The 16,536-nt window shown below is 43.7% G+C and overlaps 1 protein-coding gene across 2 annotated transcripts in view; it reads right to left on the reverse strand.

Annotated features, from left to right (window-relative positions):
- Positions 1–411: 411 nt before the first annotated feature.
- KPNA6 (karyopherin subunit alpha 6) overlaps positions 412–16,536 on the reverse strand; it is a 35,478-nt gene continuing 19,353 nt past the window's right edge. For both annotated transcript variants that reach the window (XM_006094250.3, XM_014460507.2), the window contains exons 7-14: positions 14,704–14,792; positions 13,937–14,036; positions 13,467–13,630; positions 12,977–13,055; positions 10,426–10,551; positions 10,000–10,127; positions 6,382–6,560; positions 412–5,561 (exon numbers count right to left, since the gene is read on the reverse strand). In XM_006094250.3, the coding sequence (XP_006094312.1) occupies positions 5,374–5,561; positions 6,382–6,560; positions 10,000–10,127; positions 10,426–10,551; positions 12,977–13,055; positions 13,467–13,630; positions 13,937–14,036; positions 14,704–14,792 (1,053 nt within the window). In that variant the 3' untranslated portion in view covers positions 412–5,373. The remainder of the gene's footprint in view (positions 5,562–6,381; positions 6,561–9,999; positions 10,128–10,425; positions 10,552–12,976; positions 13,056–13,466; positions 13,631–13,936; positions 14,037–14,703; positions 14,793–16,536) is intronic.

Consider the following 16,536-nt stretch of genomic DNA (forward strand, 5'->3'; position numbering starts at 1 on the left):
TCTTTGCTTTAGGAATTGATCTAAACCAAAGCGAGTAATCAGTGAGCTGTATGGCCTTAATGGGCTCACTAAGTTATAGTGACAGAATGCAGTGGTTGCTGGAGGTTGGATGAGAAGGATTCCTAAGGGGCTCACAGAAACTTCTAGAGATGATGGATATGTTCACTATCTTCATTGATGTGATGCTTTCATGGTTACATATCTGTCAAAACCTATCAAATTGTACATTTTAAATATGTGCCATTTATTTAATGCCAATTATATTTCAATAAAGCTGATTTTTAAAAACATCTTTATAGCAGGAGTAGGCTGTTACCAATTCTTAATTCCACTGTTAAGTCACAGGTTTAAACATGTTCTCCCATTCACATCACAAGAATCGATTCTAGAAGAATCCCAAAGACAATTTAGAACTTTGCAACAGGTTTTTATTTTTGCTTTATTTCTATTACAGTGTTTGAAACCTAAAGAAATACATTTTCTCTTCAAATTTGGATGTATATATAAATATCATTTGTCTGGACTCAGCACACTCAATGCCATGGTTTCTTGGCCTATGTCTGCTCTGAAATCAAGCTTTGTTGTCTACCCAGGGGCCCTGAGAACATAGAAAATAGCCAGAGTTTACAGTTCTTGGAAAATGAAAAGCAAATGAATTTGGAAAGGAAAACCAGTGAGAAAAAGGTTCGATTCACCTTTGCAGGGTCTGTACTGGGAACCCAAGCTGCTGTTGAGGGACATCTGGTTTGTTTTGGGTGGCTGGGACCTCACACCACCTTCGCTTCTGTAGTGGCTCATTCAAAGGCAGTTCCCACAAAAGTTGGCTAAAGAGTCAATACCCAACTACAGGGCCTGAGGATTCTCATAGATGTGGACTCTCTAAAGCCATCCTGAGTCAGAGGTTCCCAGTCAGCCTCAGGATCTGAGATTTGACTTCCTTCACTACTCCCAGGGAATGGCAAGATATTGTCCTAAAACCCAGGGGCTGAAAATCTGACCTACACAGGGGCGCAGGGATCTAGCATTTAGCAAAGGGGTTCAGGTATGTTCTAACGTGGATATCAGCAGTCAGGCTGGCCCAGAAATAGCGAGGTAGGCCCAAACTACACAAACCTTTGTAACACTACACAAATCTTTCTCCTGTGGTGTTGAGCCCAAAATTTAATGCTGCAAATAGCCCAGGCCTGAGGCAAAATGCCCCCAAAGGAAATATAACAGCTTTAATTCAGACTTGGTTGGTGCTGACCTCAAATTCTTCCCTTGCTATGGTCTTAATCCGAGGCTGGCGGATAGACAAAAAGATACTGAATCATTTGTGAAGGCCTTGGCCAAAGAGCAGCTAGTGCCTATGACATGAATCCCCACAGGGTCAAAATCTCAGCTTGTTGGTTTAACAAAAGAATCCAAAAGTTAAGACACAGAAACAATACTGGACAAGATTGGTCTAGAATCCTAAAACGGCTATGGAAGAAACCTACTCTGAGCATTTTCTCAGTCTCACACTCACTTGTAGAAGATGTTACGACTGGTTATGAGCATTTTCCTGTGGCATTGGGCCTGGCACCCTTCCCCAGCCTGCCAGGGAGGCAGGCAGTCACACACATTCCTGAGGTCCCCAGGCAGCCTGTTTATCCTACAGGTCCCTGTAGGGCCTATAGGGACCTGGAGAATCTGGCTTCCTGCCTTCATTTGAGAATCCAGAATCTGAGCCCACAAGACAAATCTACAGAGGAATACCCAAGATGATAGACACCAAGCTGAGTGAGTCTTGGGAGAGGGTATGTAGCCACAACATATGAGCTGAGGCATTCAAAGAGGGGTATGTGGAATGAGGAGGAAAGTACTGCCAGGCATTCATCTTCCCTTCTATTATGCTAGAAACAGGAGTAACTCTAGGATGAAGGGGAAGGCAGGCAGACACGAAAATGGAAATCCATTTCATTCTGTACACCGTTTTTCCTTTTAAGCTGGTTTGGCTTGAGAGAAAAGTCTGTGCCTGAGAGCCTTCTTTTGCTCTTCCTTGACTAATTATAGTAGCAGCTATACTCTGTGCAGTTCAGCTCCAAAAAATTGGGCTTCTGGAAAGTTGCTTCCAGAGCAAGGAGAATAAGTAGAAGGAGGTAGACCTAAGGGTCCTAGGTAGATAATGGGGAACACCAAGGGCTCCTGAAAGCGGAAGTCATTAACACCTGCTCCTTGGAAGGGCCATTTGTACCCAAGGACCCAAGTAACCAGGCTGGCCAGCTGAGGTGGAACCCATGTGGTTCTATCAGAAGGTGCAGCCAACACCAAGACCAGGTAGTCACTGGGGAGACCTTAGAAATGTGGGCAGGCTTCTAGGACAAGAGGCCCTGTTAGTACTGGAAGATGAAGAGGGGCTGGCAATAAAGAATAGCTGGCACTGTTCAAAACAGTATTTGAATACTTTAGCTAAGAAAAAGGCTCCTTATCCCTATTCCACACCTAGAAACCTCCATCCCCACCAGAGATCTTAAAGTGGACATACCAGTCATGTGTCAACATATGAAGATTCCAAAACATGTCTTATCAGGCTACTCCCTATAGCAGCCTGGCAGTCCCTCCATCCCTGCAACACCCATTCAGAAATCTACCTGAAAGCCTTTGACCTCACCTAGGCCAGGGTCCGGAGTCCAGATGGGAGCTGTCCATGAAGAGTGGCTGTCAAGCCTGGGTTAAAGAAATATTACTTTGCTTCCCAAGATGGCCAAAGGAGAGGAGAAACACAAAAGAAACACTGCCTCTGCGGCTGGAAGAACTTCGCCTGTTGACGGAGAGGGGTTAGAGGAAGATCATGGGAAAACATGGTCTGAGGAAGACACTAACAAAGGAAAGCTCCGAGAGGCCACTTTGAGCTGATGAGAAATCTGTCCTCATGTTGTGCCCTGGGAGACTTCAGCCTTTGAGGAACACTGGCTTTAAGCAGCAGCCAGAGGATCAAGTCTTCCATCTGGTACAGGGCCCAGATCTGAAGGGAAAGTAGATTTTGGAGGAATAGTTGGGAAAAGCAGGGTGTGTAGGTCTCACAGTAAGAATTTGGTCCCAATGTCAGGGACTTAACTATTGCTTAAGATGTACAAAGTAGATCCCACTAAAGTGCTTTCTTTCCCCTTTGGACAAGGATGGGGGGTAGGGGTGAGAGTGGAGTTTTTCTTTGAACTATAGAATAGTTTGTAATGGAGTCAGCAGGCCAATCGGAAAAGGTCCTGCCTCTTGCCTACCTGGGAGACTGGGGGTTGAGTCACATTCCTAAGCTGAAGAGTAGCATCTGACACACCTTTAGTGACAAGCTATAGCCTCAAACCACCTTTCTCAGAAAATGGCTATGGAGTTGGATCTCAAACCAGAATGAAGGCAAATTCAAGGCTGACAGTGAGCACCTGAATCTTAGACCTGTAAGCAGAGGGGCATGGATTTCACCTGAGCCAGGGATTTGTAGGAATGGAAGCAAGAATGGCACTGTTTCTGGGGTAGGGAAAATACAGCTTAGAGCAGGGCACCTCTGACTGACTGACCACGGAGGAAAGCAGGGGCAGAGCAGATTGTGCCTTCTCAATGTTGGTCTATACTTACTTATCTGACAACTTCCTCCACCCCATCCCCAACCACTGGGCTTAGCTCTCATATGTAATTCACAAAAGCACAGGCAAGCCATTGTGGCACTGCACTAGCTTTATTCAAAGAGAAAAGAAAAAAAAGACACTAGGGTTATAACTGTCACAAGGAAGGGCAAAACCCAAACCAGGTACAAGGATCCCAAACAGGGAAGATATCGATAACTCTCACAAAAGTCCTGAGGCTGCTAAGTTTCTGTGATAATAGGAAAGTCAGCCATGAGTGATAACTTATGTGAACAAGGGTCTTTTGAGACCAAATCTAAGAAGGCAGACACTTTCTGGGTTTTCTGATGCAAGCAGGATGCTCACAGTAAAGATTAGAGTGTTATGCTTCACCACACCCTGGGTCATCCTTGCTTCCTTCAGGTACTGGGACAATCAGACCAGGCTGACATGCTACATAAAGGTTCCAGAGCTAAGGGTTGGTCCCCAGTGGTGGCCCAGAATCCAAGCAGAGAAGAAAAGGACCAAGCTCAGGCCTCCTGAGGGAGCTTCCACATTTCTTTGTGGTCTTCCTCACAGTACCCTACTAACAGAAATTACAGTTCTTCCTCTCAAGACCAATTAAGATTGACCTACCTAATATATAGAATATAAAAAAATACAGAACTTTTTGACATTCTCTCCTTTGGAAATAAAATATACATGATCCAACTATGGAAGAGGAAGAAAGGCCAAAGGTAGGGATCCCTGGCTATCCCAATACATGACACTCTCACTCCAACCTCCTCTGCAACTTATGGGTCACCAGAGCAAGGACTTTCTCCTCAGGAGAAAGGAAGGATCACAGCCCCCTGTCTCGTGCTTAGGAGAAAATACAGCTACCTCAGAGGTTCATTCAGCTCCGAGGGGAATTTTCAAGTAAACAAATGAAGTTGGGTCGCACCATTGGAAGGTGGGTAGGAAACATGGGATCAGTAGCGACACATGGGAAGCCCCGTCTGAAAGGCCTGTGCTCCTCCCCTCCACTCCCACTGGTGTAGTTGCCCAGGAGAGTGAGGGGGATCTCCCAAACTAAAGAGGTCTGGGCAGAGATTAGAGAGGGGTGGGGGGAAGGGCCCTGTCTTATGGTGACCTCCCCCTCAGCCTCTAGTCCCAGACAATGCTGGCAGCTGGGATTCCTAAAACCAGGAACTCATGGTTCTTGGAAAGAGCAACCTTAATACAAGAAAAATGTGCAAAAGAAAAAAATTAAATAACTCAATCCAAGCATACAAGATTAATATTCTGTCAGAGTGAGAATACTTTTTTGGGATTTCTCTCCTCCCCTCCCACCCCCTACTTCTGGAATATTCCATCTGCTCAAGTACCCAAGATAAGAGTTACACAAATCAGGGCAGAGAACTGGGAAGGACGAAGGAAGATAAAAGGGAAGGAAGTCACTACTAAAGAAAAAATAAACATAAAAAAGGTGCAAAATTGATTACCTCAGTCCTCCTTTGTCTACCCTGGGCTCCTGGGTTAAAGACATATGTGCAGCCAAAATAGAGTGTAAGGAAGAAAAACCCAACACGTCCCCTTCTTGTCACAAAACCCAAATATGAGCCTCAGATGGTTCTGTCTGTCCAGAGGGTGCTCCCTCAAAGGGAAGGGGGTGGAGCAGGTCAAGAGCACAGTTTCCAGGGCAGCAGAGGTGTGTGGTGGCTGGTGGTGGGGGGCTGGTTTCCCGCCCACCAGAGGGCTGCTTTTCCGCTGGTTGGTGGTGCTTCCCATCCCATCCCCTCCCCGGAGGCAGACATTATAGCTGGAAGCCCTCCATGGGGGCCTCAGGCTGTTGGAAGATGAACTGCTGTTGTGTTTCATCCACTTGGGGAGCCAGGCTGCTATCATCATCTTCTACACCAAAGTAGTGCTCAATGAGGTCGAAGGCCTTCTGGTAGATGTCCTGGTTCTCATGGCTCTGGAGAAACTCAATTTTATCCAAGCCTACGGTGGTAACAAGGAAGGAGGGAGAGTCAACTTTCATAAGTGCTTTTCTATTTTCCTTTACCCGAGGTATGTTCCTGTTTATAAATACAAGCAATACGATCGAATCTTTATTTTTTGACCTGAAAGAGGAAAGCCAAGATTTCCCTCCCAAACTACATAACCCCAAAGGAAAAATACCATATGTCAGTTATAAATCAGAGGTTCTAGTCCTGATTCTGCTTTTATTTTTTAAATTATTGTTTAAAATATATTTTTATTGATTTCAGAGAGGAAGGGAGAAGGAAAGAGATATAGAAACATCAATCATGAGAGAGAATCATTGATCAGCTGCCTCCTGCACGCCCCCTACTGGGGATCGAGCCCACAACCCAGGCACGTGCCCTTGACTAGAATCGAACCTGGCCCTCTTTGGTCCGCAGGCCTATGCTCTTCCACTGAGCCAAACCAGCTAGGGCCTGATTCTGCTTTTAATTACTTCTCTGAATCTCTGAGATGAGTCCATCTTGTACTCTTGCTTGAACTTGCTATAAGCTCAGCTAAAAATATGCCTTCCAGTGCCTGGTTCTATTATCAGTTCTGGAGCTTTCTTTTTGCATCTGTATTATACTTACTTGCTGGGTAGAGCCCATCTGAAAGAGAACTGATCTACTGCCCCTGAGAGGAAGAAGGAACTGATGAGATAGAACCTTGCATTCAATGATGACTCTAAAACATACACCCTCACATATGTGTACTACTTTGGAGGCGTACAGTCCTGAGACTCTGACCTATAACCTCTCTACTTAAGTCAGAGATAATGTTGGGAAAGGACACATACCATAGGCTTCTTCGATGAGGCCACAGTAGGGATTTACTCCTGAGCCACTGCGCTTGCTCTCTTGTTCTCCAAGCCGAAGGATGTTCTCCAGTCCATTGAGGGCCACTTGAACAATCTTTGAATCCATTACAGTCAGCAAATCACAAAGGGGTTTGATGCAACCCAGTGATACCAGGTACCTGAGGACCAGAGACCAGGCAAGTTCTAAAATTAATGCAGGGCCGGGGGGAGGGGAGAAATGAGTGGGAACCCTGAAGTTTAAAATATAAGGATGATGCTAGGGTCGAATTTTTCTAACCAACCAATGGAAAGTTAGCAGGTCATATATTAACCCTTAGACAAAGGAACTGCCCTGGCAATCTGTTCGGGTCCTCTCCCTGCAGCAGGGAGCTTTTCTGTAATAAACCTTTACTTTAGCTAAAAAAAAAAGAAAAAGAAAAAAATTAATGCAGTGCAAGGGAGGTGCTTAGGCAGGTACTATGATGCCTGTGGATCTCCTTCATGCATGTCAACATGCTGAGCAATCCACTCTTACTGAGTCTTTATAACCACCCATCCTTTATCTCAATCTCTCTACCTTCCCAATGTTAATGGTCTAGTTCAGCGATTTTCAACCTTTCCCACACATGAATTAATTACTAAAATTCTGTGGCACACCAAAAATATAATTTTTGCCTATCTGACAAAAATGAAAGGCATAATTTTGATTCATTCACACCAGACAGCTATTGTTGTATTGGCTGTTGTGAATTTTATTTGACAATCTAAGGGGAAAAGAGGTCAGTGCCCTTGACTAAATTGTCAGGTACTTCATGTTTTTTTTGTTTTGTTTGTTTTTAACACTTTTAAAAGAGATTTTAAATTGATTTTTAGAGAGAGAGGAAGAAAGAAGAAGAAGGAGAGGGAGAGGGAGAGGGAGAGGTAGAGGGAAAGAGAGAGAGAGAGAGAGAGAAAGAAACATCAATGATGAGAGAATCATTGATCACACCCCACTCTGGAGCTTGAGCCCGCAATCCAGGCATGTGCCCTGACCAGGAATCAAACCGTGACCTCCAGGTTTATAGGTCGACGTTCAACCACTGAATCACACAGCCGGACATAGTACTGCATGTTTTAAAAATTCTTGTGCAAACCAGTTGAAAATCGCTGGTCTAGTTCATTTCCATGTGGAAGGCTACCATGATTCCTTCTCCTCATCTCTAATGTCTCCTTACTGTAATATTACCACTCTGAACACATCATTTCTCTGCTTAAAAGTTTGCACAGTACAAGCTTTACAGGCATGACAATATAGACCAGCCGTGGGCAAACTACGGCCCGCTTGAAATGAATAAAACTAAAAAAAAAAAAAAAAGACCGTACCCTTTTATGTAATGATTTTTACTTTGAATTTATATTAGTTCACACAAACACTCCATTCATGCTTTTGTTCCGGCCCTCCGGTCCAGTTTAAGAACCCATTGTGGCCCTCGAGTCAAAAAGTTTGCCCACCCCTGATATAGACCCTCTACAATCTGGCTTCTACCCTCCTCTTCTAGCTTCGCTTCCCATCATTCCCTTCTAAACACTCTACATTCCAAACATGTAAAAGTCTACAAGTGCCCTAGATGGTTTGGCTCAGTGGATAGAGTGTCGGTCTGCGGACTGAAGGGTCCCAGGTTTGATTCCAGTCAAGGGCACATGCCCAGGTTGCGGGCTTAATCCCCAGTAGGGGACATGCAGGAGGCAGCCAATCAATGATTCTCTCTCATCACTGATGTTTCTATCTCTCTCTCTCTCCCTCTCCCTTCCTCTCTGAAATCAATAAAAATACATTAAAAAAATAAAGGTCTCCAAGTTTCTGGTTCTTGTACTTTACTTATGTTTTTCCAACCCTAAAGGCCTTTTACAACCCTGTATTTATCCTTCAAAGATTAACTTAATGGCTATCCCTTTACTCCTAAAGCTTTATGTATACAGTCATGCACAGCATAACAAAATTTTGGTCAATGACAGACTATATGATGATGGTCCCATAAAAATTATAACATACCAGAAAAATTCTTATCACTTACATCGTAGCCATCATAACATCATAGCACAACACATTATTCACTTATTTGTGGTGATGCTGGTATAAACAAACCTACTGCACTGCCATTGTATAAAAGTAAAACATACACAGTTATGTACAATACATAATACTTGATGATAATAAATAAATATGTTGCTGCTTTATGTGTTTACTATACGGTACTTTTTATTGTTATAAGTGTACTCTTTCGGGGGGGGGGGGGAGAAGGGGTCCTAATATACGGTGACAGTATAAGATTTGACTTTGGGTTGTGGGCACATGGTGCTGCAATAAACAGATCTTATAACACAAAAACCCACACCTGAAACCTATATGTTCATGTTGACCAATGTTACCACAATAAATTTAATAAAAATAAAGAAACAAAAAAAGAATACTCTTCTGGTTATAAAAAAGTTTGCTGTCAAACAATAACTGTTATGCTGGCAGCAGCCTCACACATCTCATGTTTACCATGTCACATCATTTTGTTTAGTATAGTAATATGTAGTACTAGAGGCCTGATGCACGAAATTCGTGCACGGGTAGGATCCTTAGGCCTGGCTGGCGATCAGGGCGGATAGGGGCCTTCTGGCTGCCAACTGGGGCCTTCCTTCGTTCCCACCGCCCCCTGGTGGTCAGTGCACGTCATAGCGAGCAATCAAACTTACAGTCTCCCGGTCAAACTCCCGAGGGGACACTTTGCATATTAGCCTTTTATATGCAGAGATAGGCTTGTAGCCTAGGAACTGTGTGCTATACCATATAGCTTAGGTATGGAGTAGGCTAGACCATCTAGGTTTGTTTAAGTGCACTCTGTGATGTTTGCACAATGGCAAAATCCCCTAACCTTACAACGTATTCTTGTCATTAAGTGGTGAATGACTGTACTGAATATATCCCCTTACTAAGGGCAAGACACTTGCCTAATTCCCACCACTCCTATTCATATTGATAATGGAAACTAAAAAAAACAACAAAAAACAACAACAAAAAAAACCCCCCAAAAAACAAGCACACATACACAAAATACTTTCTTCTTGTTTCTCCCAAGTATTACCCCCCAAAATGATTTCCTAAAGAAGCTGATGCGAATGAACCATAACATGGCTCTCCTTCATTTGCATGGATAACTGACAATTACATATAGTCTCTGGTGTGGAGAATGAGGTAGGAGACAGATATCTGCATCACAGATTTCCGTTCTCCAGGAGAGAAAAGAGGTATATGGTCTATAGGTATCTATTCCAGACTCCAGTGCCACTCTAGTAGTTTATCAGTTAGAACCTATTGCAGCTGCCTAGCCAGTTCAGTGTTTGAGCGTTGATCCATGCACCAAGAGGTTGCTGGTTCCATTCCCAGTCAGGGCACATGCCCAGATTGCGGGCTTGATCCATAGTATGGGATATGTAGGAGGCAGCCAATCAATGATTCTCTCTCATCACTGATGTTTCTATCTCTCTCTCCCTTCTTCTCTGAAATCAATAAAAATATATTTAAAAAAAAGAAAAGAAAGAAGGAGAGTATACATATCACTCCAGACAAGGGGGGAAAAAACATGATACCTGATCTGCTCAGGGGTTCCTCCAGATGTGGCATTGGTGATGGCCCAGGCTGCCTCTTTCCTTGTACGGAACTCTGCTTTCTGAAGAATTTCGATCAGCACAGGGAAGATGTTTGTATCTATGACAGCCTGAGAGAGGATTGGGGTGGGGATGGGGAGGAGAAAGTAAGTCACTTCAAGAAGAGAAATCAAATCCAGCCCACAAATCAGCTAAGATTGAGACCTCTTCCCTTCCTGGGAGTCTTCCTTTGTTCTTGTTATGTAGATGAGAGACTGTGGGGGAAACTGGCTTCCACTACACAGAATCTTTGACCCCAATTTCTAAAGGGGAACAAATTCTTCTAGAAGCAAATATTCTACAACCTCTCATGTCCCCATGCCTTCCCACCTGACGTACCCACCCCGACTTCCCTTCTGCTTGTTCTACCTGTATTTGAGCCCTGTTGCCAGCAGTGATATTTGAAATGGTCCAGCAAGCTTCTTTCCGAATTGACTCCTTGGGGCTGCTCAGCAAGTGGAGGAGGCAAGGGAGTGCTGAACAGTTGAGAATGACCTAGAACACCAAAAGCATAGGCAACAAAAATTAGATAAATGGACTTAATCAAAATTTAAAACTTTTATGCATCAGAAGATACCATCAATAGAGTGGACAGCTAAATCACAGAACGGGAGAAAATATATGCAAAACAAATACCTGGTAAGAATTAATATCAAGAATATATAAAGAGCCGAAACCGGTTTGGCTCAGTGGATAGAGCGTCAGCCTGCGGACTGAGGGGTCCCAGGTTCGATTCCGGTCAAGGGCATGTACCTGGGTTGCGGGCACATCCCCAGTGGGAGATGTGCAGGAGGCGGCTGATCGATGTTTCTCTCTCATCGATGTTTCTAACTCTCTATCTCTCTCCCTTCCTCTCTGTAAAAAATCAATAAAATATATTAAAAAAAAAAAAAGAATATATAAAGAATTTCTACAATTCAACAATGAAGAAACAAACAACTCAATTTTAAAAATGGGCATAGGATTTGAATAGACATTTCTCCAAAGAAGATATATAGATGGCCAAAAAGCAGATAAAAAGATATCAAACATCACTAATCATTAGGAAATGCAAATCAAAACCACAATGAGATACCACTTTACACTTACTAGGATGACTACTATAAAAAACTCCCAGAAAATACAAGTGTTAAGGACATGGAAAAAACCGGAACCTGGTACTTTGAGGGTGGGAATGCAAACTGGTATGGCCACTGTGCAAAACCCTATGGTGATTCCTTAAAATATTACACGTACAATTATCATATGATCCAATAATTCCACTTCTGGATACATATCCAAAAGAACTGAAAGCAGAAACTCAAACAGATACCTTGAACACCAATGTTCAATGCAGTATTATTCACAATAGCCAAAAGGTGAAAACAACCCAAGTGTCTATCAACAGATGCATAAAATGCATAAACAAAATGTGGTGTACGCATACAATGCAATATTATCTATAATAATAAAAGCATAATATGCTAATTAGACCAGATGTTGTTCCAGATAACCTTCCAGATGAAGCTGGGGCTGTGAGGGAAGCCCGGGTCCCGGGTGCCAGAGGGAAGTCGGTGCCGGCAGCCAGGGGAAGGAAGGCCTACTCTTGCACAAATTTCGTGCATAGGGCCTCTAGTTTACACATAAAAAAGAATGAAGGTCTGACACATGCTATAATATGAATGAACCTCAAAGACATTATGCTAAGTGAAATAAGGTGACACAAAAGAACAAATATATATGGTTCCACTTATATGAGGTACCTAGAGTAGTCAAACTCACAAAGAAAGTAGTATTGTGGCTACCAGGGGCTGGGGGGAGGAGGAAATGGGGAGTAATTATTTAATGGGTACAGACTTTCAGTTTGAAATTATGAAAAAACTGGAGGCCCAATGCAGGAAATTCACGCAAGAGTAGGCCTTCCTTCCACTGGCTGCCGGCACTGGCTTCCCTCTGGTACCCAGGACCCGGGCTTCCCTCGCAGCCCTGACTTTGTCCGGAAGGATGTCCGGTCTAATTAGCATATTATGCTGTTATTATTATAGATTGTGAAAATGGATGGTGCCCTAACCAGTTTGGCTCAGTGGATAGAGCGTCAGCCTGCGGACTGAAGGGTCCCAGGTTCGATTCCGGTCAAGGGCATGTACCTTGGTTGCGGGCACATCCCCAGTAGGGAGTGTGCAGGAGGCAGCTGATCGATGTTTCTCTCTCATCGATGTTTCTAACTCTATCCCTCTCCCTTTCTCTCTGTAAAAAAAATCAATAAAATATATTAAAAAAAAAAAAAAGAAAAAAAGAAAAGAAAATGGATGGTGATGGTGGTTGAGTAACAATGTGAATGTACTTAATGACACCGAAATGTACACTTGAAAATGGTTAAACCAGTAAATTTTATGTATGAATATTTGCTCACATACGCACACATAAGAATGGCCTAGAAAATGAGTGTGGGTTTGATCACCTATAAAAAACTGTCAAGAATCCCACAGAATTATGTCAACTACTTAAGACTCAAAGAAAACCCAGGTTTCTAGCCTTTGAACAGAAGAGAACCCGTTTACTGTGCCCTCCCTGTCTAGATTAACAGGAGGTAGTGTCCCTATAGGATCCTAAGGTCTAGGAAGTAGGGGTAAGGTTTCATACCTTTTAATATCTCGAAAGGACCAGGACTCAAAAACTGTTAACAGTTAGCTTACAATGTCCCAGGTACTAAGTTAGATTAATTTAATGTTCCTTCAAAAGCACAGAATGTATGATAATTTGCTTCCAATTTATAGAAAAAAATGAAGGCAACCAAGCTGCCCGTGATCATATAGCAAGTGGCAGAGTTGGAAAATTTCACCCAAGCCCATGCTTTCTCTCCTAGTCTATGCTGCCTCCCATCAGCCCCAGTTCTTGGTAAGGAAGGGTTTTGTCCACAGGCAGCTCTCTTCTTCCTTACCTGGGTTTGGATGTCATCCCCAGTGACGATGTTACCCACAGCTCTCAGGGCAGGAGAAGCCACTTTGTAATCATTATGCCTGCAGAGGAGGGAGAACTGGTGAGTAAAAAACAGTACATAGTACTCAGCCCTGTTGACCACTAAGGCTGACAGCACTCTCCTGGCTCCAGATATTGGGATAGGGCAGCAATTCTTTAGTCTGAGCTTGGAAAAGATTAGGGAGCCCTAGTTGGTTTGGCTCAGTGGCTAGAGCAGCGGCCTGCGGACTGAAGGGTCCTGGATTTGATTCCGGTCAAGGGCACATGCCTGGGTTGTGGGCTCAATCCCCAGTAGGGGGCATGCAGGAGGCAGCCAATTGATGATTCTCTCTCATCATTGATGTTTTTATCTCTCTTTTTCTATCCTTTCCTCTCTAAAATCAATAAAAAAATATTTTTAAAAAAAGAAAAGGAAAGATTAGGGAATCTGTACCCTTTCTGAGACCACTCACATTAGAAGCTCTACTAATCTCCTGCAGACTCCAGAGTCTATGACCGCCTGGATCTTCTCATTGGGGCCATCAGACAAATAAGAAAGGGCCCAGCAAGCATCTGCCAGCAAATCTGAGTCACTGCTGAAGAGGAGGCGAGACAGCACAGGCAAACAAGGGGAGACCTGTTGGAAGCAGAGTGAGAGGGACTCAAGTTATATCAGCTCTACTACTACTAACACTGCTGTCCCCGCCTCTACAAGTAATTCTATGCCCTGGACATCCCTACAACATTAAGCCATCAGGCCTAACTTTTCACTTTCCCATCTATGCACACAAGATTACCTACTTCATTGACAATAGCCTTTTTCAGTCTCCCATAGATTGAGAGACTCATAGGAGTTCCCCAAAGACTTGAAAACTCCCACATAAAAATTCATCCACATGAAGGAACCTACTATCCCTCAGGAACCGGTAAGACACTCTCTCACCATTGCAAACTCTGGAGGTGGGTTCTTCCCTCGGCAGAGGTTTGACAGGGCCCAGACTGCATTCCGTGTCATTGTCAGTCGTGTGGATTTTGTAAGGAGCCTGAAAGAAAAAAAAAAAAAGCCAGATCCTGAGCAATGATGTCCTTGGCATAGGGTTGTTGCCAATGGACCCCAGGAGCAAATCCAATTAGATTCCTAAGACTCTAGCAGCCTCAGTTTCTTCTTACCCATAGACCTAAGTTAATAGCCTGTTTGTGCTGGGAGGCCAACCTGCATGCCCAGAGGATTACGATATGAGATTGTGCTCTCTGAAGAACAGTTCATCCATTTATTTTGGTTTAAATGTAATGTAGCTCTACTTTAAGGGGTGGGGGAAGGGTCCAGATGACCCTTCATGGGGACTTTGACCTGCGGTTTACAACAGAGCTTTCCAATGTCCCTATGCATAAACCCATAGCAAATCAATGTATTCTGCAGAGAAGGCTAGATTTTCCAAGATGGGCTAATCCTGCCTCTCTCCCTGGCTCAAAAATAAGGCAGGTATGACCAACATAAGATTCCACGGTACCATGAAGTGAGGAAGCGCAAGATCCACCTTGGCACAGACCAGCAGCATAATCTTCATGCTCTTAAATGATACTTTTTACTTTGGCAATCAAAATGTACTTTTTATCTTTACTTACCATCTTGAGGTAAGTTCCCCCAAAAGAACTACCACATGGCTGCCCTACAGATGCCTCAGGTGCAGGTGATCATTAATTACTCACGTTAACAAAGGATTAAGGATGGAACAGTTCAAGACGTAATCTCGGCAAACGGAGCTGTCTCCAGCTATGTTTCCCAGTGCCCAGACTGCCTGAAAAGGGGATGATGAAACTGTCACCCACAGAGCCTAATGGTTTCTTTATACTTACAACCATAGAGTGAGTACCCACCAATAATCAGATGAAAACCATATCAAGGCCCAAGACACACTGAATAAGCTCAGGTGCCATCTCTGTTGACTGTTTTTTATTTTTAATGTAGTTTTGTTTGTTTTTTTCATCTTCACACAAGGATATATTTTTAATTGATCAAAAAAGAATTTTTTTAGAGAGGAAGGGAAAGAGAGGGAGAAACATCGATATGAGAGAGAAATATGGACTGGTTGCCTCCCCTACACACCCCAACTGGGGACTGAACCCGAAACCTAAGTATGTGCCCTGACCAGGAATCAAACCCACAACCTTTTGGCATATTGGATGATGCTCCAACCCAGCCAGGGCCCTTTTGGTGTCTTTTATGAGCACTTGCTCTATGATGGCCTTTATTATGAGGGTTCCTGGTTCAGTGGCAAAGACAGGCTGACCTCTGTACTGCAGCCAGAGAAGCCTAACCAAGACCTTTCTAGCCCCACCCCCACAAAAGGCGAAAGTGATTGAAAAGGGGCACTCTGGTATTCTCACAGGACCTACCTTACTGTAATGGAGGGAAAAAATCCCAGTACCACTCTCTACTTCTAGCCAACAGCAAATATCCAGTGGAAGAAATGGAAGTTGTATCTTTATCTCTATGATCTGTAGGTACTGAGAAGTGGGTACAGGGGTATCTTTTCTCCACTACCACCTCTGATGCCAAATGTGTGGAGTTTTTCCACACCAAGTGCCCAACAAGTCAACTAAATTCTAACACTAACTCTTGGAATTAGCGCAAACCCTACAGGTTAAAGCTCAGTCCACAACACTGCCCCCACTTTAGACACCAGGCACCACACACTAGCTATAAATTTGAGAGTTCCCACAATCCCCTTCTCAGGTTCAATAATTCACTAAAGGTTCACAGAACTCAGGGAAACACTTTAGTTATTTACCAGTTTATTATAATGGCTACAACGCAGGAAGAGCTAAATGAAAGCGATGCATAGGGCACGGTATGGGGTGAGGAGTGGGGGTGTCACAGAGCTTCCATGTCCTCTCCAGGCTTCCCATCTTCCCAGCATATTGATGTGTTCACCAATCTGGGAGCTCTCTAAATAATCGCTGTTCAAGAGTTTTTATAACCAGATCTCTAGCTCTCCTAACCTTCCTGAGAGGTTGGGGGGGGATGGGTGGGGAAGGTTTTGGGAGTTGGGGCTGAGAGTTCCCACCCTCTAATCCTATGTTTGGTCATTCTGATGACCAGCCACCCCCTTTCCCCCCAAACCTGAGATTAAGGAGCCACACCCTGAACCATCTCATTAGCATAGACTCAGGTATGTTCCAAAAGGGCTCATTATAAATAACAAAAGACACTACTATCACTCAGAAAATTCGAAGGATTTTAGGAGCTTTTTGCCAGAACTGGAGGCAAAGACCAAACATATTTTGTATTATACCACAGGTACTATCAAGAATTAAGCCAGCCTTGGCTGGTGGGTTGCTCTGTTGGGCACTGTCCAGTGCACCAACAGGTTGCCGGTTCGATTCCCACCGGGGTTTCTGGCTCAATCCCTGTTAGGGGGCATGTAAGAGGCAGCTGATTGATGTTTTGCTTTCACATAGATGTTCCTGCCGCTCCCCCCCCACCTCCCCCTCTTCAAGAAAATCAATTAAAAATATCTTCTTTTTTTTTTTTAAAAGAAT

The sequence above is a fragment of the Myotis lucifugus genome, unplaced genomic scaffold, assembly GCF_000147115.1.
Source record: "Myotis lucifugus unplaced genomic scaffold, Myoluc2.0 scaffold_131, whole genome shotgun sequence".
Classification (NCBI taxonomy): domain Eukaryota; kingdom Metazoa; phylum Chordata; class Mammalia; order Chiroptera; family Vespertilionidae; genus Myotis; species Myotis lucifugus.